Here is a 21,810-nt window from a genome sequence, read left to right as displayed (position 1 = left end):
TCATACACAAGGTCACTTTGCAACACAGCCATTTGGTAGTTCTTTGTGAATGGAGTTTGCCACAGGAATCAGAAAGATTTTGACACTGCCAAGACAATCCTCTTCTTTGGAATTTGGGGCTGGTGTTGTTAATTACCCACAAAGAGAACCACACTTTAAACCACTTACCTTAGTTAACACATGGTCCACATGATAGCATTGCACTTGGCCACCAAAAATGAACTACTATATGTTTGAATTAATCATGTGTTCCAAAGTGATCACACACAAATTTTAATAACACACCATCTTTTGAAATATGAGAATATGAACAATTATGGGTTTCTTTTGAAGCATGCTAGCCTTTCATCCTCATACTAATCGCAATGAAGCAATTTTTTGTAGATGTTTTAATAACCAAATGTTACTTATTTGGAAGGAAGTTGCACAGAATTCAAAGGAATTCCATCCAACTATATAGAGGAACCTTTAGTTAAGTAACACAAGGGGGTGATGACCAATGTTATATACTCAGAGCAGAGCCACTGAAATTCATGACTTCAGAACCTGAAGTCCACTAATTTCAAGGGGTCTACTCTTGAGTATGGCTTGGATGGTCATCACCCAATGATGTTTCCAAAATTAATGGCAAAGTGTCAGTCACACTGTGCCAAAACAGCCGTATATTCAACCAATTTATGTATAAGAACAGAGCAGCCAAAAATAATGGGCTCACGCAGAGTTTTGATCTCCCCAATAAGCTTCAGAAACAGACTGCCAGTGAAAGAATCCAGACGTGATGTAAATATTTGGGTTTGACGGATACATCAAGCATTCATAAAACAGCTATTTTTCAACTTCCCCATATCTGGATTTCGTACTGATCTTCCAAAGAGAAAGCTTTAAGACTCTTCAGTATTTCATGAAACCAATACAGTTGCTTCACTTTCAAGGCAGCATTCATGTTGGTGTGCAAGTGGAAATTTTAAAATAAAAGTTTAAAAAGTAGCATAGAAAATATTCAGGTGAATATGGTACCTAGGCTTTTATTATATAGCTCTAACAGATAACATGTAAACACATCCATGAGCATACAAACTGAAACCATGGATAAACGTTTATTTCCCAAAGTATTTTGAATTGAAAGAATATCAGACTATAATATTCAGAGCTGGGAACAAACAAAATTTGAGAAACAGAGTATATGCTTGCTAAAACAAGAATTATGTTTATTTAGCTAGTGAATCACCTAGAGGAGTAAATTTTCACTTCCATGATAGCAATCTTTTCAGGCTTGCAAACACCCAGAAATAGGAATTAAAGATTTTAAGTATAGTTATAAAGGTCATAAAAAGTCTGATTTAGACTGAGGTACATGTACTCAAAACTGAGATTGAGTGGTAGCAAACAAACAGTTTCCTCAGACAAATGCACTTTTTTCGGTATACATGTTACAGGAAAAAAAGGAAATGTGCATTAATTGGTGCGGCCCACCAAGCTGCATATATTAATATTCTCTACACCAAACAGTTTGAAACAAGGGAAATGTCATTCTAATATAATTTCATGTTATAATTCATTTGGCTAAACTGCAGCTCAAAGTTGCTTTGCCATATTAAAAGTTTACTACAATAATTTTCACATGAACATTTAGACTTGAGTTTTACTCCAGGACTAAATATGGCATGATTTTGCTTTAAATTCTGTTGAATAGCTAAAAACTGACAATTAAAAAACTACATCAAAGAAAAATAAAGTTGAAGCAATGTGAATCTCACATCATTGAACCACTTATGATGGTTAATTGTTAGTATTTAACAAATTCAAAGAGTTAATGAATCCTTGCATTCGTTCCATCTCCTGTGCCTTAGCTAGGATGCATAATTACAAAAGACAGCAGATACTGGTAAAAGCTTCAGGACAGAAAGTGCTTGACGAAGTTACAGTTCTCAAGTGTGTTTGGTGAGAGAGTATAAGGGCAGATGCACTGATGAGAACCATTACAAGAAGAGTCAATTTTGTGTTAAAGTGTTCAAAGATGTCACCTTAAGCAGGAACAAAGCTTTAATAACTTCTTCTTAGACATATTAGGCATTTCCAGAGTCCACATCATTAGTGTTGTAATTCTAGCAGGACCATCGCCATATAGTTATTGTTTGTTTCTATTCCTCTCCTGCAGAACAGAAGAAAGGAAAATTAGTATAGCTTTGTCATAGAAGACTTTTATTCGGTACAAGTGCTATGCAACTATAAATATTTCATAAAAGCATGACATTAGCTTTACAGAAACATTACAGCAATCAGTTGAATTAAAAGTGCAATTCTATAATCCAGCCTAAGGGATGCATCCAATGGTGGCTTCCCATCCCCACAGAAACACTTCCTGCTACTGCAAGGTGAGGCATCTAGTTTTCACCAACTGCAGCCCTCTGCGTTATATTCCAAAATCTTCATGACTTTAGGTAAAGGGTCTCCAAGCCCAGAGGAATTTTTTCATGGGAGGGGGTGTCATTGGGTAAGATGGATCAATTAATATAAGGAACACTTCCACTAGCATAATGCCACATTTTGACACAAGTCAAACACAACAAATCTTTACAATTCTACTTCATCACAGAAACTTAAATGAAAGATGTAAGACGATGCCAAAGTGCTTTATAGGGCACAGGGGGGGGGACCTCTTATAAATTGATGATCTCTTGCTAAGTTTCATTGTGTCTGGTGATATCAGTGACACCTCAGAACCCTTGTAGCTTAGTAACATGTAGATACTAGCTATGCAAGGGATAATTTACAAATGGTAAATATCTAGTACTGACATTTGTCTTCTAGAACATTTTACCTAAAGTCATGAAGAAAAGCAATTACTGATATAAAGTGTTATACATTGTTAGCAACCGTCTGTCTCAAGAGACAATGAAGTGTGCCTCCATGGTATAAGACAAACCACTGTGTTAGCAGCACCAAAGTGACTTCCCTAGGGTGCAAGCCTAGGAAGTGTGTATGGAGGCCCTGGACAGCCCAGATAGCAGAATCCCCTCAGCTTTGCTGATGTGGTCCAAAGGTAAGCTGAGCAGTATGTTTCAGTTATACACTATTGCCTTATTTAACTGATATCCTTTTACTCCCAAAGGAGTCAGGTGGTATGTGTAACGTTATGACAAAGCTATTGGTGGAAAACATGTACCCTTTATGAAACATGATTACAGAATTCATGAACTGTTTGGAAGTAGGGTTTCCCTAGAAAATTATGCAAACTTTAGGCTCCTACTACCTAAGGTTGCTGATATTAGCTGACATGTCACTTGTGACATTTTACTTAACATTTTGAAAATACTTTGTAGTTCAGGAAAGTATGCATTTTTAATCTGAAGCAGTGGTTCTGTTGTAGGTATGTTTGTGATGCAGGGAGGGAGGAAACAGGTACGTGCAAATTTTTTCTTTGGGTGGGTGTTGTTGTTTTTTTGTTTTAACATCCCACCATTCTTAGGAAGCCCCCAGAAGGTTGAGCAGGTTCTGATCTGGCCCTGGACTGAAACAGGATCCTCACTCCTGTTCTAAAGTAGTGCATTATTCAAATAACTACAAGTGCTATGCTCTCATCTGTTCCTCAGCCCAGATGCTTCAACCCAGAGTTTTCAAATCCCTTGCAAAATGTTGAAAAACAATTAGGAATGAAGATAAAAGGTGGACTGGGCTCTTATTTTCGGAATCCTAATTTCACAAAAGCTAATCAATGCACTTTTTCTTGGAACCATACTAGTAAAGACCTTCATTCTCCCACTGTTCCCAGTACTGCACCTTTTTGCTTCTGAAATTTACATTCATATACCATCTACTAATCATATCAGACAGCAGAAGTTTAATTCAACACAAAATGTTTCTCATTCAAAACCTTACAAACCTTTGGAACATCCAGGACTTCTACTAACATATGTTAATTTATTATGAGAAGCTTTTCTGGAGAAATCACCAAACACTTAACACTGAGGTAAACAATATGGGTAGCAGAGAAGCAGCTAGTATTAAAATTAACTTACAACTATGCATCACATGGTAAACGTATTTAGTGCCTGCGAGATTATTATTGTACTTGTAACAAAAACAAAAATAGGGTATCGACCTGGAAACAAAAGAACATTGGACTTTTGAATCTGTGGACTTTTGAATCTGTGTATTAAACAGACATCTTTCTAAGCTCTGCTTTCACAACTGTCATCAATTCAAAGTTCCCAAATATTTCTTTCAAAATCTAGTAAATTTTCTTCTCATCCTTGCTCAAAGTTTTCTGTACATACAGCAGGTGTTTCTTCGGTGTAGTCACCTAGAATTAAGATTAACTCACTAATCAATCAGATTACTGCAGATACCAATCGGTGTTATTTTGTATATATTTAGCCTTTTCCTTGTGAAATCAAACCAAGAGAGTTAACAGGCAGAACCAAATTAAACGAATTCAGAAAATTTAAATAGTTTGATGCCCTGCCAAGAACACAAAGGACTAAAACAATGTGTTGCATCCATAGTTGATAAATAACAGCCCTTCCAAGCTGTAAAGAGTGTGATCAGTCTTGAAAAGTAGTAGTAGTAAAAGTATTACTACTTTCTATGGCCTGTCTTAAGTCTATGAACTTTTCCAGGCTGACCAGCACCAAAACATTGAGTTGAGAGATGTGAGTGGAAAGAATCCTGTACAAATGTTTAGAAACAAAGAAAAAGGTGACTGAGGGGGCAAGAAGGAAGATATAACAAAGCAAATTTGTGTTTCTGGCTCTCTCAGACTATGCACATTATCCTCTCCCCTCCTCTATTGGTTCCTGAACCGTGTGCTTTCCTACCTCACCCTCTGGGACTCTGTTTCTCTCCCTCTCTGGGGCAATGTGTACTTGTTTTCCTTCCTTCTCTGGGTCTGTCCACGCATAGTTTCTCTTTTGTTGAGGCTGCCTGTTCATCTCCCTCTCTCTTTCTGGGCTGCATGTATCTCGATTGGTTTAATGTGAAATGAGTACTTTGTGTCTGGCTCTACCCAGCATGCAAGCCATTTTGTGAATGGGAACAACCCCATGTCAGCCATTTTATGACAGCACCTATAATACATTCAAAATTCCCAACATGCCCATGGAACCAAACCTATTGGGCACCACTGTAAGCCAGTGCAATATAAAGATAGGCACAGGTTTGACAGAAACACAATTAGTAGCATTAACATTTCTGTACTGTTCCAACAATCCAGTTACACCATTTAAAATGAATAGAAACTAAAATGAATAGAAACCCAGCAGATCAACCTATCTATAAAATGTGCTATTTACATGAGGACAATAGGCAATAATCTTAGCAACTTGATGTACCCCATCTTATTTCAGGTGTCTACAACTACAAGAATAATTCCAAAAGCCATCTTGTAAATAGAACACTGGAACTAGCCTGTATATGCATCTCTAATAGCAAGTGTAATTATCTTAGTAAAAAGGACTACATGAAAAACAAAGCAAACACAACCACCTGAAATGAGAGTCAAAGTAAAGAACCATTACAGAAAATTTGTAAACAGAAGAACAAATTAGTATAAACACTTAAGCTGCCATTTTGTATGCAGCATCATTACTAGACTACCCAAAGAATCCTGCTTATTTATGGAGCGTGGCTGGACTCTTCATATGTAGGTGTAATTTTTTCTTCTCTTCAAACACGGCAAAACTACCTCGACTTAAAACAAAACTGTTTATTTAGTTCCACTCTGCAGATCCCACCAAAGAAAAAGCAACCCTGAGAAGCATAAAAGAAATAACAACTTGGGTCATAGAGACTTTTTATTCTTCAGCCTTTTCTTCTGTTCAAGGTTCTGTCACAACTTCAGCTGAGGAACAGACTTAAGTGTCCCATTTGCTTTGTTAACCAATGCCATTCAATGTGAATTTAGCAATGGCTGGCTTTTATACCTACCTACAATGTAGCCACACCTGAATCAGAGTTCTCAAACCCACTTTTGATTATGAACTGAACAGATTCTGACCAACATCTCCTCTGCCACTGAATTCCTTGATTACAAGCAAGTTTATTTAATCCTTCTTCAGAACTCCTAGTTAATCCCTAGTTAACTACTTGTAACACTATTTCTTCTTCTCCAAACTGATCCCATCCTACAAACAATGACATAGAATCCTTCCCACCCAGCTTCCTATGGAATAAAAAGCATTCTGTGGTGCACAGAGGAGACCTGGAATGGGGAAACAAGATCATGCCAAGCAGTCATACAGGAGTTAGGTTATTTCTCCTGCTCTTAAAGGAGAATCCATCTACTATTTATTTACAATAATTCCTCCTTCCATTTGAACAGCACAGGAGCTTACAAGTTCAGACACTGTACACAGCCTTTTCCAGCAAGTTGACTCCATCAGCAGCTAGCAGGGTCTGTAGCTAACAAGAGTAAAACTGAATTACTGTGTTGTGAAATGATGCATGTCTAAAAAGTGTCACCAACATGAACAGTTTGGAAAGCTCTGATGTAAGGAGTGATACCTGAATTTGTTTATTTTCACCTTCTTTCTTCATCCATTTTTCCTTTTGTACTGCCCCTAAGAGTCTGTGTGTTTAATTTTTATTGTAAATTACAAAAACACTCAGGTCTTCATAAATAACATTTGGTATGGGACAAGACACCTTGGATTGGCATGTGCTTACAGCAGTAAGTACCTATGGAATAAAGTGGGGTCCACAGGTTGATGGCAAGTGCCTGTATTGCATGTAGAAGAATCCACAATCAACACCTGGCATATCCCACATAAGAAGGGAGAAGTTTCAGGTCTCTTCCCAACTCTTTATACTCCCCTAAGATAACTAGGTCATCATAAAAATCAGCCCTGGGTTGGGTCAATTTAATTCTGCGTAAATGTTGTTTGGGTTATAGCCAAATGATGCCCTTTTGCATATGAAAGGCTCTTTGATCCAGCAGAGCCTTCTATCAGCACAAGGACTTAAGCTGTTCTAAAGGGTTCTTCAACCTTGCAAAGCAGGCTGGAGGGCTGCAGAGGGGCCAGGAAAAACACAATTTTGCCTTGACCCCTGGAAAGCTCCACTGCATCAAAGTACCTTCCATCAGGAGAAACATATCACCTGAATACAGCCCTTTCTATTTGTCCTGCCAGGCACATTTGATAAGAAATGTTTCACAAAAAAGCAACTACAAAGGGTCAAAACACATTTAAACTCATGTTGACATTTTCTTTTTCTTTCCTATGCATCTCTATGAGAAGCAAGTCCTACTGAGTTCAATGGGGCTTACCACCAAATAAATGGACATAGGACAGCAGTCTAAATTCCTAACAGAAATCAAGCTCTCAATTTTTGTGTTATGTGGCTTTTTCTATGCATCTAAAAAATTGTAGCTATTACAACAGCTGAAGCATGTAGACATCACAAATTCCATATACATATTTTTTGTTTAAATGTCACAAAACAAAACATGATTTAAGGAAGAAGTACAATTTGCTACTGAAACCATTAAATTACATTATTTTCTCAATCTGCCAACGAAGTTCAGTTACTTAGCTGAAGGTTTTAATGCAGAACTAAAATGCTATGAAGAATGGGAAATTGTATTTGCATATGTGCTTGCAAGGAAGTGTTGCTGAGTATGTTACATGCCTTGGCCTTTACCATTTAAACCCATTTCTAATTCCTTTCTGTTTTACATATTAAAAAATCAAGCTGAGCTCTCTTTAAAAAAAACCCCAACTCCAAAAAGCATGAAAAAAGTTTATTATAACATTTGATTCTTACCCTACGCATGGCTTCCTCCTCCTCTTGACGCTTTTCATAATGTGCAAAGTCATCAAAGATTGAGGTGGTATGCTTGAAAGTAGCAATTATTTTAAGCACTTGCTTGGCTTTTTCTAGGGGTACTTCTTGAGTGTCCCTCGAGTTGGTAACTGGTTTGTTGTCATTGTTTTCCAAGCGAATGTGCCGCAGCTGGTTGTTTGGAACGTCTTTAACAAAGATCCACTTAACATCAAACTTCCCCTTCCATTTATCCTGAGACCAGACTCCAGCATATGCATTGTAGTCCACCACAGACTTCATCTCAGCTACTCCGCAGAAGTGTCCACTGCCATTCACACTGAAAAGTAAATAGAGTGGGCCTTTTCCATTCAGTGAACGGTAGGCAGCATCCAAGCGCTTATTACCATGCTCAGTACTACACCAGATAGAATACTTAATGGAGCGGTGTATATCATCCTCTGAATAGCTTTTGATTATAAACACACGACCATTCTTCAGATTCCAATCAAAGTCTTTGGGATTATAGTTATTTATGGCCTTTAGTTTCTCCAATACTGGGTGCACTTCTACACCAGAAGGTGAAGAGCTAACTGGTATAACACCTATACCATAGTTTTCATTGCCAGATCCATTGCTCTGATTGAAGCCTACACCCCTATTGCGAGGAGCCACCCAGCGATTTTGCAGCTGCTGCTGCTGCAGCTGATGAGGCTGAGCCTGTTGCTGAGGTCCTTGTGGCGGCTGAGGCGGAGGCTGCTGCTGAGGCAGTTGGCTTTGCACCATTGGAGGAGGCTGAATTAATGGCTGAGGCTGCTGCAATATAGTCTGAGGAGGCAGTACTGGTTGGGTTGGGGGAGCTTTTACCACAGACCCTTTGTCATCCCAAGTTCCAATATTCATGTTGTGTTTTATAGGGGGAGGTGGTACCGCAGGGCCCCCAATTCCCACATTACCTTTAGGCTTAAGTTTTGGCTGAGGCTTAGCAGGCTTCCTAGCAATGGCAGCCCATGAGGTTGGTTTAGGTGCTGAACTGCTAACTGCAGGCACACTATTTGCTGCAATGCTTGTCATACCTGTACTACTCAGAGCGGAACCAACTGTTTTCGTCACAGCGACTGTCATATCACCGCCAATTTTCAGTCCAGTCATGCCTTGCTCAATGCTGCTAATACCAGGCACCTTGTTCAACGTATCATTGCCAAATCCAGCCTGTCCATCGGCTATTGCTCTACCGAGAGAGCTAGGTGGGTAGCCATAGCTGCTGCTGTAAGCAGAGCTTTGAGTCGATTGTCCCTGAGATCCACTTGTCCCCCATGTTGAGAAATCTGCATTCCCAGGGAAAAAATTAAATCCATGCTGACCAAGGAATGGAGGGGTGTTTCCTAAAGCCCCAGGTTGACTAAAGACACCATCAGGGATGTAGTGGTGTTCACCATTGCTCATCTGTCCGTAAGTTGTCAAGTATGGCATTGGAGGATCTCCTGCTGTGGACCATGCCGCTTCACCCAGAGAGTATGGAAATCCAATGGATGGAGCATAATAACTAGGCATGTATGGGTCTGACATTGGTGGATAGCTATTATTCTGCAGGAAAAAATATCAGTGTAAGAATCATTCTATTGCTACATCTACATTATTTGCCTATAAATATGCATTTATGGACATCTGAAGCAAATTTCCAACACAATTAGTTAGAATTTTAAACAGGGAAAAAACCAAGCAAAAAATCTAAGAGAGATACCTTCGTTATCTTTAATCTCACATACAAAACCAAAGTAATTACAGCCTACATCATTTTAATTAATATGACACAATTAAAAGTGCTTAGAGCAATTAAAATTTTTCTCTTACATCTCCAAACAGGAGTGCTTTTCCTGTTTTTATCTGGATGTCATTTTATCTCTTTTATTCCTATAAGCAACTTCCTGTCCTATTTCTAGGCCTCCCTCCCTCTCTCCTACACTGAACAGCTGATCAAAGCTTCAGTACGGACCATGACCATTAGCCTAACATGTATGTGTACCAACATTCCCCTGAGAAACCTGCCTCTGGTGTATAGATAAGGTTCCGTGTATATATTTAACAACTCATCATGTTCCTTGCCAAGCTGTAAATAAGTTCACCCTGCACAGTGAAAAGGAACTTCAAGGATTGATAAACCCCGTCACCTAGCTTGCTTGAAACCAGGGGTAGCTAACCTGAGGCCCTCAATATGATTTTGGACTCCCAGCTCTCACCAGTCAAAGACAGCATGACCAATGGTCAGAGATGATAGTCCAATAACACCTGAAAGGCTATAGCTTAGCTACATTTGTTGTACAAAATAAAAGAACACCTGTATATGAGCAAACAAGTAAGTTTTTATAAGTGTGAGGGTTCCTTTTGGGCTGCCCATGTGCCACACATGACTAGCATTTGCAAGCAAAGTAAAAAAAATTTTTTTTGCTGATTTATTTGGTCCAGATCCAATTCCTAATTCACTTGGCTTGTTCTGATTGTTCAATCTTGAATCAATATTTTAATGTTCTGTGTTTGGCATTTTGAGTCTTATCACTACTATTTTCCCAATAACAAAAAATAGAAAATGCAATTATCTGCTCAATATATACATAAAGAATATTAAACTCCAAAGTTTGCATAAACTATGCCACCCTTGGCGTAGCTGGATCCTTCCATTTGCAAAAGCAACCAGTGCCCAGCAGCAGCTTTCCAGTGGAGGGAGAGATGTGATTTCTGCCCCTGGAACTGCCACACTTCCAGAGAATCAGCCAAACCTCCAAAACAGCTTTTCAGGGAAAGGCAGAGGCAAAGAGAAATCAGCAAAGTCACTTCCCAGTACAGAGCAGAACTCAAATTAAAGAATGAATCAAACCCAAAAGGTTCACTCATCAGCTCACTCATCTACAAGTGTCTGTTTTTCAAAAGGTTGTTTGAGTGCTGGATCAAATAATGTATGTTCTTGCCTAGCAACTGACTGGATGCAAGGCCATTTGACACCAAAAGGAACTGGCCCAATAAAAAGCACATTCTTTGCATTTCTTAACTCACCATGCAAACTTAGGCATACAAAACCACTATCAACTAGAAGGTTGACCATAAGGATATAAACTGTTTCTCCCATCACAGTACACACATACAAAATGATAGAAATACCATTTCTTGCACTTTCTTTCCAAATACCTTGCCCCAAAGCCTCTCAACATGCATCTTCTGCAAGCAAAGATTCCTTGAAATGGAAGAATCCTTGTTGGACTTGAAACTCATGTAAGAATTCAGAAAGGGAGCAGAAAATCAAAAGCTAACCAAAGGCTGAATCATAAGAAAAATGATCGGACTATTAACTCCTTCTCCATCCCACCCCAATCCCAACTGCTGAAGGAAATAGTATGGGATGTAGCACTGTAGGCTGCTACAGGAGTAGGGCATCAGATTTGTGTATTTTATCTTGTGATCCTGGAAATGCTGTTGAAGGTCAATTTTCAAATATTTTAAATAAGTCAGCCTTTTCTATGCAGAAAAGTCCTATGCAAACAGATATAGTCATTTAGGGCCTATCCACCACCACCCTGGGTCTTGAAAAATCACTTCATTTCAGCATTAACCCTTTTCAGTTATAGTTTGCACAAAGTTCAGTTAGGAGGAAAACACTAACTCTTAAGACACCTGACAAAAAAGGAAAGTTGGTGGACATAACAGAGGTGTGCAAGATTATGCACTGAATGGAGAAAGCTGAGTAGAGAGAAGGCCTTCTCTCTCATATTCAATGAAACCTACTGTTTAAAGTTTCAGGATACACAAAAGAAAGTACTTCTTCACAGCACATAGTTAAAATAAGGAATTCATTTCCACAATATGTAACTATGTCCAACAATCTGGATTGTTTTAAAAGAGGATTAGACTAGGCACCCCCAACCTGTGGTCCTCCAGATGTTCTGGCCTACAACTCCCATGATCCCTAGCTAACAGGACCAGTGGTCAGGGATGATGGGAATTGTAGTCCAAAACATCTGGAGGGCCAAAGGTTGGGGATGCCTGGATTAGACAAACTCATGGAGGATAAGGTTTGAGATAGCAAGTGTCTGAAATACCATTTGTTTGAGATAGCAAATGTCTGAATACCATTTGCTGGTAATCATAGGTGGGCAATTGGTGTCATGCTCATGTGCTGCTTGTGGACTTCCCACAGGCATCTGGTTGATCACTGTGAGAACAGGCCATTAGACAAAATGTGTCTTGCGCCTGATCCAGTATGGTTCTCATTCTTTAATTTGGGTTTAATACAAAATGTGGAATTTACAGCTCTAAAACATGTTTTGTCTCTTGCTTGGGACATTAAAACTTGTGATGCCAGAATTGTGCCATCTGCTGAGCAATGATTTTGCAACCAGTTCCGTGCACACACAACAGGTATGCTAAATTTAAGATAGATTTAATTAAGCTTAAGTGGACCCCTCTACTTAAAGTAACTTCGCTCACTTAGAACCTAACTCATACAAATCCATTTAGCACTGTTTAAGAGATTTACAAATACTATGAAAACTTACAATGGTCTGTTATAAAACCATTAAAACTGTTTTGTGTTACTTGCTTATTATAAAGGAATAACCAACTAAAAACTATACTCACTAGCTTACAAGAAAAGCTGTATTCTTGTAAATACTCACCTGATTTGTCTGGCTACTTAGATATGGCTCAAAATCATCATCATTTACTGCATCCTTTTGATGAATCGAACCGTTTTGCACTGAAACTGAAACATAACTGAAATTAGACATCTTCTAGAAGTCCTATGCCTAATTTTTAGTTGTTAAAAACACATGTTGGAAAAAAAATGTTTCAAAAACCAGAATATTTCTTTAGCAGGCAGCAACACACTACAAGCATCCTAGAATAAAAAAAACAAAAAAACAATAGCAGCCTATGGATGCCATCTGACTTTGCTGTCTTAAGGTGTTTTTGGTGCTGGAATTTTTGTTGCTCTTTTATTGGGTTGCTGTATAACTTTTGGTAATGCATTGCTCCTGTTTGATTTTATGCTGTGCTTTGTACTTTTACATTCTGTAAGTCACCTGGAAACCTGTGATGTGTCAAACTAATTGAATATTATTAAAGTTATCAATGAAGTTAACCCAAGACCAACTTGTAGTAGGACTTAGTCGGCCCTACTGAATTAGAAGAACATCAAACTGGTGAATTTGAAAATATGGTATGAAATAAAATGTTAAAAAATGTACCTGCTGGGTAGATGATCTTAAGTGTAGTGAAAGAAAATATTAAGATTAGATTACCACTATATGAAGCCTCTCAACTAGGGTTGGGTGATATATTGTCCAAAACTGGTTTGAAGTTCACATCGTGATAATTGTTTCATACTATTCGAGCTGGCAATATATCACAAATCACAATGTTTGTAAGGACCAGGCGATATTTGGTTTTCAACATCGTGATAACTCACCAGCCAAACACTGTAATGTTATCAGCAGCTAAGCCTCACAATATCACCAGCTAAGCTTTGCAATCTACCAGTGTCTGAAATAAGGATGGAACTATACAGAGGCGAACAGGACAATGTCCTGCCAACTGCTAGCACTTAAGGGACTAAAATGGATAGTCCCAGATTATTTGTTATCACTATGACTCATCACCGTACTGTGGATTGTCCTGAATACCACAATTTGGTAGCCAATCCCAAAACAAAGAGTCTTGTTTGGATGCATTTTGGCTTGCCTGCTGCTGAAAGTGACCATGAAGTGATTAATCATTTATTGGTTTTAGACCCTTAAGTAGTAGCAGATGCCAGGACATTGTCCCGTTTGCCTCTGCGTAGTTCCTTCCTTATTTCAGATGTTGCAATATATTGGGATGTTTAGCTGGTGATATACTGCAATATTGATAACCCAGCCCTACTCTCAACAGAAACAAGGTAATTCAGAGGAGTGCACTTTTTGTCTAGTTCTATGTATTAAAAATGTTGAAGCTCTATGGATTCATAAGGGTAGGCAAACTAAGGCCCGGGGCCCGGATCTGGCCCGTGGACAGTCCTGGAATCAGCATGTTTTTACATTAGTATAATGTGTCCTTTTATTTAAAATGCATCTCTGGGTAATTTGTGGGGCATAAAAATATAGTCTGGCCCACCACGTGGTCTGAGGGGCGGTGGACTGGCCCACAGCTGAAAAAGGTTGCTGACCCCTGGTTTACATTGTCAGCAGTAGGGTTCTCACTCCACCCTACAGAGCAATTCCTAATACCAAATACAAATAATGTATTTGCAAAGAGCAGTGGTAACACTTTTTTACATGTGAGCTGACAACCCAGGACCTCTACAGGTGCACTGCAGTAAACCTGCCACATAAGCAGTCACAATAAAAGCAGGTTTTGTGCTTCTTGACAGTAAACAAGACCCAGAGATGTTCTGAGCATTTAAATCATTAACTCTGCCCTCTAAGCAACTAAGATGGACTCATATGGATATATTAGTAAGAATATGGCAGCTTTCTGGGGGGAAATTATGCCCTGCACACACACAGGCTGGGAAACAGTGCAATAATTTTTGGGGGTGGGGGACAACAAGATCATCAGGATTTCCTAGCATTAAAAAACCCTCTTACCTTCAGGTCCTTCACATCATATGTAAAGTAATTTGTGAAATGTAATTTGTATTCACTGTGTGTTCAGAGCTTTGTGGCGTTTTTAATTTTGCTTAGAAGAAAAACCACCATCTGCCCCATGGATTTCACACAGATTTTTCAAGGAGTCAATGCACCTAATAAAAGTTATACTTTGGCTAGTTACGTTGTTATTCATATTTGTATAAAGAGCATAGGTGGTCTGAAACTGAAGACTGCAGCTGAAAACTAGTATCCAAAACTTTGGATCACTAACTCAATTAACCCCCCCAACACACACAGCTATGAAGCTGCATACCATTTCGGCAGCATCCACACCCAGACAGCTAATACATTCAGCCATACTTCTAACCGAGCTGCCCTGTTAAGTGTTCTTCTTGGTGCAAGAATTCCTGTCTTCACTTTTTAGACGGCTATTTCACTTAACTGCAGAGAAAAATCTGGAGAACCATAAAAAACCTCAAACTAGACAACAGCAAAACACCACTTCCTCTGGATGAGATAGTCACACCTAAAAGCAACAGGAGTTATTCCACATCAAAAAACTTTCCTGCCACAAATTTCCATCAATTTATCTTTAAGAGTCAATTCTTTCCTGCATCTCCCTCATTCTTCTCCCGTACTCTAAGGGAAGGAAAGATGAAGTAGGTTCATCAGATCCTCTGAAAAAACAGTGCCATTCAGTAAGTCTATCACTTTTGAAACCCTATTCAATGTTACAAAACAAAAAAAAGGTCAACAACTTTGGCTTCTCCAATGACAATGGGTAGATCACTGCCAGTTGTTTTACACTGGGAGTAGATCGTGGTCTAATATAACTCCATGTTCTTTCCTCATTCACTTCTGTGTTCATTGGAAAAGGTGAAACTTTTGTCCATGCCCAAAACATTCCCTTAATGCTACTAGATTCTCTGAGCATGTCTTTTTTGTTTGTGTTTTTGAAAGTGGCACTTTCACATGAAGCAGACAAAGTTATAGAATACCTCAAGAAGGAAGTGAACAGAGAAGACAGTAAGCCAGCAAGCCAGAAATCCACATTCACAGCAGATGATGTGCCCCACCCCCGCAATTCCTGTTGCAAAGATTTAAACATTTTGAAAACACTGATTTTATCCCCAAATATATGCAAAATAAGGAAATGTGGCATTTTAGTTCATTAGTACAATACATTCCAAATTTGACTGCAGAAGCAAGAGGAATGTGGTGAGGGAGAAAGAGGGGCCTTTACTTTTGTTCAATTGGGGCTCTGCAGCCCTGGCCACAGCAATGGCCTGGATAAGAGTCAATGAAGCTCCTGTAGGTGACTAGTTTCCAAATCCGGAATGTAGGCAGTTTGTCTTTTCTGTATTTGTCTGCTGCATTCCATCCGAAGGAGCAGGAAGAAAGTATGGGGGTGCTCCTGTACCTATAGTTGTTACTGGAGTCCCATGTGACTACAGCGGCAGGGACCACCTTCACCAGCTTGAGTCATTACTCCAGTTATAGCCAACCCTGGCCAAGAACAGCCTGGCTACAGTGACCCATGCATTAGAATACAGGCATGGTAGATCACCAGCTTCCCCCAAAGAACTGTAGCTCCCCTAAAAAAAGCTCAACATTTTACCCCCTGCCTAAAAAAAGCTCAGGTAGGTAGCTGTGTTGGTCTGCCGTAGTCGAAACAAAATAAAAAAATTCCTTCCAGTAGCACCTTAGAGACCAACAGCCATCTGTCAGGAATGCTTTGATGGTGTTTCCTGGACTGATTGGCCCTTGTGGTCTCTTCCAACTCTATGATTCTAACTAAGTTTGTTATTGGTATGAGCTTCATGTGCATGCCCTGGCCTGTGTATCTGAAGGTGTGTGCAGGCACACGAAAGCTCATACCAATAAAAAACTTAGTTGGTCTCTAAGGTGCTACTGGAAGGATTTTTTAAAAAAAAAATTTAGTTTTTAACTCTGAGTAGATCGCAGTCTCTTGGGAGTTGGCCACCCCTGGAATAGCGAGACAATTACAGTAATGGGCTCTCTGTGTGTCTACCCTCAAAACTGGTCTGGAAGCTGCAGTTAGCACAAAATGTAGTTGCTAAGTTACTGGCCATGAGAATGCAACTCCACCATTAAAGGAACTGCACTGACTGCCAATTTGCTATCAAGCCATGTTTCAGGATTTGTTATTAAACTGCAAGTCCTTAAACCATTTGGAACCAGGTTATCTGAGAGAACGCTTTCCTCTAGACAAGCATGCTCTCCCAGTAGAAACATCTGCAGAGGCCCTTCTGATTGTGCCACAGCCTGTAGATAGCCTTTTCTGTGACACAGTCCACACTCTGGAATACCGCCCCCCCATAAGAAATATGCCAATAGTGCTGCAATTTCACTGCTATTTTGTTTGTTTTATATAGCTTTTGGTGGCCACAGATTCCAGCGGCTATGGAATTTTAAGAATGCTTATTGTCTGATTATTTTCATTGTCTTTGTATTACATTTTATGATATTGCTGCATTGAGTTGCTGCATAACAGGTGGTATTTAAATATCTAAATAAACAGATGCAGAAAAACTCAAAACCTTCTCCAATTTCTCATCAGAGAAAAGATAGCCATTTCTCCAGTGACTAAAGTGATAACATGTTTGAAAGGAGACCAACCTTGTCTTGGAAAAGAGGGAGTCACATACTAGCAATAGTAAAATATGCTTTAAAAGGAATTATGAACTCAGAAACAGTAATCAGCCAGTATAATGAAGTTCTGTATGTATTAAGGTACAAACAATTTATGCTGTAAAATAAATTTGTGTCCTTCTCTAACTGAATTCTTTAATTGCAAGTTGAAACTTAATAATCACATCATTTGATTTACAGGAAAACACATGCAATATCCACAGCTACCAACAGTGTATTTCAAGTGTGTTTCCTGCTTGGCAGGGGGTTGGACTGGATGGCCCTTGTGGTCTCTTCCAAGTCTATGATTCTAAGTACAGTTTTATGTTTCATGTCTCTCTTCTTTGGAACAGGGAATACACCACTAAACCCAAGGTGTCACTACCAGCAAATCAATGTCTTATTCAGTGACATATGTACAACTAAGACCGCAATTCTATGCACACTCAAATGGGAATAATAAATTTGTCAGTTTATAAAAAATAAAATATTTGCACCCTATTTTGCTGTATGAAGCTTAGTGATATTTTGCCGTTACCCTTGGAGGTAAGTTAGGCTGAGACACAGTGCCAGTGAGCTTCATAGATCAGCAGGGATTTCAATCAGAGTTTCAGACATGCAAGTCCAATGCTCTAGCTGCTGTACTACACAGACTTTCAATATGTTCCTTAATAAGATTATGGATTCTCATTCTCTGAAGAGTTTTTTTAAAAAAGCAGGGGCAAACAGCTACTGGAGATACCTTAGGAATAGTATGGCTTGTCTTGTGACAAGGCACAAGTGCTTAATCTTTAGCACAAGGCCCTTCTCATCTATACGTGCCTAAACCATGGGGTTTTTTTGGGGGGTGCTGGTGGCTAACATGTTGCCCTGAGAAACTCCAACAAAAGAAATAAGGTGAGTAACAATCAGGAGAGGCATCTCAATTAGGGACACTCTAGTTATAGAATAGCCTGCTATGGCTACTTAAGTCCCAGGGTAAAGATCAGGCCTTTTAAATAACTTGTGCAATCTGGGCCCATTTTAAAATCAGTGCTTTTAACTTTGCCGTAGTGGTGAGTTTTGTTTCCTTGTATTTATTGTGCTTTTGATGTTATGCCTTATTCTGTATTTAAGTTGTTTTTATCTTTACAATAAGTCCTGAGAACTTTGTTATGGATCAGCATACAAAAGTCATTAATATTAAAGACCACTAAACCAAACAGGAGTATATATGCATACCTAAAATACAAGCCTTCAAGCACAGGATGGGGGGAGAAGAGAACCAGAGTAGGGGAGTAGCTGAACTGCTGGTTAGAGATCTTTCCTGCCGAGACAAGATTCAATCTAGGTTCTCTTGTTGATATTAACGTGATATAATGGAAACAAAAAAAACTTTACATTGATTGACAAAGCAGATTTGGACATCTGGGGGACTTAAAGGGGAATTCCCTTTTGCAACTGGAAATTCATTCATACGATGTTGGCAAGTGAAACTATCCACTGGGAAGCTCACTTCTTTGCTTGTCTTTACTCTATGGAAAATTAAGTACACTAAAGTATCCCAAGGAAGATGTGATGTAAAGTGCACATGTGCAACAGCTAAGATTTTAGGAGTTTAATAACTGAACAGTTCTCAATATTTGAGAAAGATTGATCCTATGGATACCAAACAATTTCACCCTTTGTTAAGCTATGACTAGGTAACTGCCTATGACCATATAATGTTTAGCAAGCTTTATCTCTCACTTCTAACAAAATGGAGTCCTTAACTTTTTGTTTCATTTGCCAGTATGTCTCACAGTTTAAGGAGGACTCAAAATTCTCATGCACGTATGCTCACCACTCATCATCAGTTTAGCACACTTGCTACTAGGCTAAATGAAGAACCATTCCTACAATACCATGCACATAAACACAATTAACCCTTCATATACAGAAACATTTTTGATGGTTCTTCACTACCTTTTCGTTCTGGCAGGTATTTAACTGTCTTCTTGTTTTATGGTCTTCTTATAAGCTCATAAAGTGCACTGTTGCTTATCTGCTTTTATTGGAATTTTAATGGCTTTACGTTTTGCTTTCCGATTTAATTTTTAACTGATTTTAATAAGTCGTACTACCCAGAGTATGATTCATATACGGTATGACTCTATACACTTGGCAGAGTATAAAGCATTCTGACAGCACAATTCTATCTACACATGACTACTCAGATGTCCCACTGAGTTCAACATAAGTGGAAATAGACTGGTGCCTGAATTACTCTATAGAATGGGAGGTATTCAGCTAAATAGTTGCATGAGCAGAAGAGGAATTTGCCTGCTCCCCCCCATCTGTTCTGAGGGTTCCTCAGAAATATGGGGACAACACAGGAGAAGTCCTGATATGCAAATGGAAGCTGTTGCAGGATCAATATATTAAGAATGATGTAACACACAAAAATGTTGGGAAAATCCACTTTGTAAGTTAAAAAAATTGATTCACTGTTTGGTGCAGTCTCATGATGACTACTACTACTACTACTACTACTCCAGTATAAACTGTCAGTTGAATGCATCTGTTACACTTAACTGTCTACTACAGAGAAATCATTGAATTACTCTATTTAAGTCAGTGAACCTAACACAGAAGAATCAACTTACCTTTATTTCCCTGTCCTTTAGGTCTCTGTTAGTGATAAAACAAGAAAAACAAACAAACAAAAATTAGAGGAACTGAACATTAAAGTTATCACAAAGCTCAAATAATTTTGGTAATTTTAAGATACCCCATGATGGTAAAATACAAGCCATTTTATTAAAAAGAAAGAATTATGACTTCAGTGCTGCAAGCCTGATGCATTCTAAATTCTGTTTACTGGGATTATTGGTAGACTCCCAATATTACTGTACACATTAAGATACCTAGCTACAGTTTACCATTCAGAAACAAAATGTAACAGTCACCCAATATTTATGTGTGGCAGTATAAAAAGTATAATCAGATGATTTTGTAGAAGCTGAACGCTTCATTGTACTATGCCCTTTTATTTCTTAAAGCTATGCATGTATTGCTATTATCAAATCAGTTATAAAAAGGTGCCTGTAAAATGCAAAAAAATATGCAACAAGGACAGATTAGCTTGTTCCGGTGAGGTACAGGCCACTCCCATTTTAGGCACAACCGATATGTGCATGATCGCGAACATGTGCCGAACCCGGAAACGTTATAAAGACATCATTGAAATGTCGCTAAATGGGTAGAACAGGTGTTTGTAGACTTTTTCAATTAGTTTTCAATTTCACACAAACACGTAATGACCTGGAACGCAACCCCCACACAAACTGGGCATTGCCTGTACTGTTGCATGCCCCTAGTCCTATACCTTAAGAATGCTACACTTCAATGCTGAATAAAATCAGAACTGTTACATCAGCTAGCCATATTACGGACTATACTATTTATTACATACCATGTTAAAATATTTTTACTTCATTAAGTGCATTTCCCTGCCCCCAAATAAACCTCCCATTACAAACAATTCCTGTTTCCCCTCTATTTTCACATAAGACTTTATGACTCTGACCCTGCAATGACTTTCACAAATTACTCAATCCTGACAGAATGAAGAAAAACCTGTACTAGCTGAAGTGCCAATACTAAAAGCAAGTATTTTCAAAAGCGACATTCCAGGTTTTAAATTGAAACTTGTGCAGACATGGATTCTGGTTTGCAAAATTTCTTCCCCAAGTTAACGTTCACCAGAGACCTCCATTATCTGCTCTCGGCTGCAAAAATAATGTGTACACAGAGGGAGGGAGGGAGGGGAGAAACCCAGAAGGGTGAAACTAAGAGGATCAAGACTACAAAAACAACCATGGGGAGAAATGGTGAAGGATTTGGGAGGGGGGGGGTAAGGTGATCAGAAAAGGTCGAAAGAAAGAAAAAAAGTGTACATGGAATAGCTGCATGAAAACAAAATAAGCAGATACGGAAACACGCATGAAGACATGCCATCAATAAATGAAACGCAAAAAACATCAACCGCAAGAATGAGATACGAGAGGCGGCAGCTGCACTACGAAGGAGGTTTAACGGTGGCCGTAAGGATCTCTCCAAGTCCACTTGCGAGGGAAAACCGAAGGCGGCACAGGAAAGCGGGCAGAGGGCAAAGCTGGCGCGGAAAGCGAAGGCGCCCCCGGAGAGGCAAAGGCCTGCTCGTGAAGAGAAGCAACGGATTCGCCTCACGGCCTCCGCCGGGAGGCCCCAGGCCGAGCGGCCTCCAGGCCTGCGGAGGGGGCGGGCCTGGGAACAGGGGAGGAGCCGCACGGCCTCGGATGTAGCGGGCGCGGATCCCCGCTATGCCCAGAGGAAGGAGGGCGGGACGGGGTTAGGAAGGGGAGGCCGAGCCATCCTCCCGGCCAGGCTAGGCCGGGCGGAGACCGTACCTGGTCGACGCTGGTGGCTGACATTCTTCACGGGGAGCCGCAATCCCCTCACCCCGCTCCGCTTGGGCCTCCTCCTCCCGCGCTTCCTCAATTCCCCACCGCCGCCGCCTTTTCCGCCGCTCTCCCCGCCGCCGCCGCCTGTCTCCGCAGCCCGGGCACTTCTAGTCTGGTCGGCGCCTCCGAAAGCAACCAGCTGGACACAGCTCGGCTTCCCTCCCCTGCTCCGGGCTCCGCTTTCCCACAATGGCGGACGCGCTCCGGATCCTACTTCCGCTCCGCGGCGCCCTGACCTTCCGCTCTCCCCCCTCCCTCTGCCACTGACGACATTGCAGCCGACTTTTCCCTTTCCGTCCCCGTCTCCTATCACGTGGTTC

At 39.9% G+C, this 21,810-nt stretch overlaps 1 protein-coding gene across 2 annotated transcripts; it reads right to left on the bottom strand.

Annotated features, from left to right (window-relative positions):
* Positions 1-999: 999 nt before the first annotated feature.
* Positions 1,000-21,789, bottom strand: YTHDF3 (YTH N6-methyladenosine RNA binding protein 3). 2 transcript variants are annotated; one of them, XM_033155305.1, is made up of 6 exons: positions 21,437-21,569; positions 19,652-19,676; positions 18,249-18,333; positions 12,426-12,511; positions 7,762-9,345; positions 1,000-2,152 (listed from the first exon to the last, which is right to left on the bottom strand). In XM_033155305.1, the coding sequence occupies exons 5-6, from the start codon at positions 9,325-9,327 to the stop codon at positions 2,129-2,131; spliced, it is 1,590 nt and encodes a 529-aa protein (XP_033011196.1). In that variant the 5' UTR covers positions 9,328-9,345; positions 12,426-12,511; positions 18,249-18,333; positions 19,652-19,676; positions 21,437-21,569; the 3' UTR covers positions 1,000-2,128. The 2 variants fall into 2 exon arrangements, with proteins under 2 accessions (XP_033011196.1, XP_033011194.1); XM_033155303.1 differs by lacking the exon at positions 18,249-18,333 and having other exon boundaries at positions 21,437-21,789.
* Between the last annotated feature and the right edge of the window lie 21 nt (positions 21,790-21,810).

Source organism: Lacerta agilis, chromosome 7, assembly GCF_009819535.1.
Source record: "Lacerta agilis isolate rLacAgi1 chromosome 7, rLacAgi1.pri, whole genome shotgun sequence".
NCBI lineage: Eukaryota > Metazoa > Chordata > Lepidosauria > Squamata > Lacertidae > Lacerta > Lacerta agilis.
Note: the sequence above shows the minus strand (reverse complement) of the source record. Positions and strands in the feature narration are given on the sequence as shown.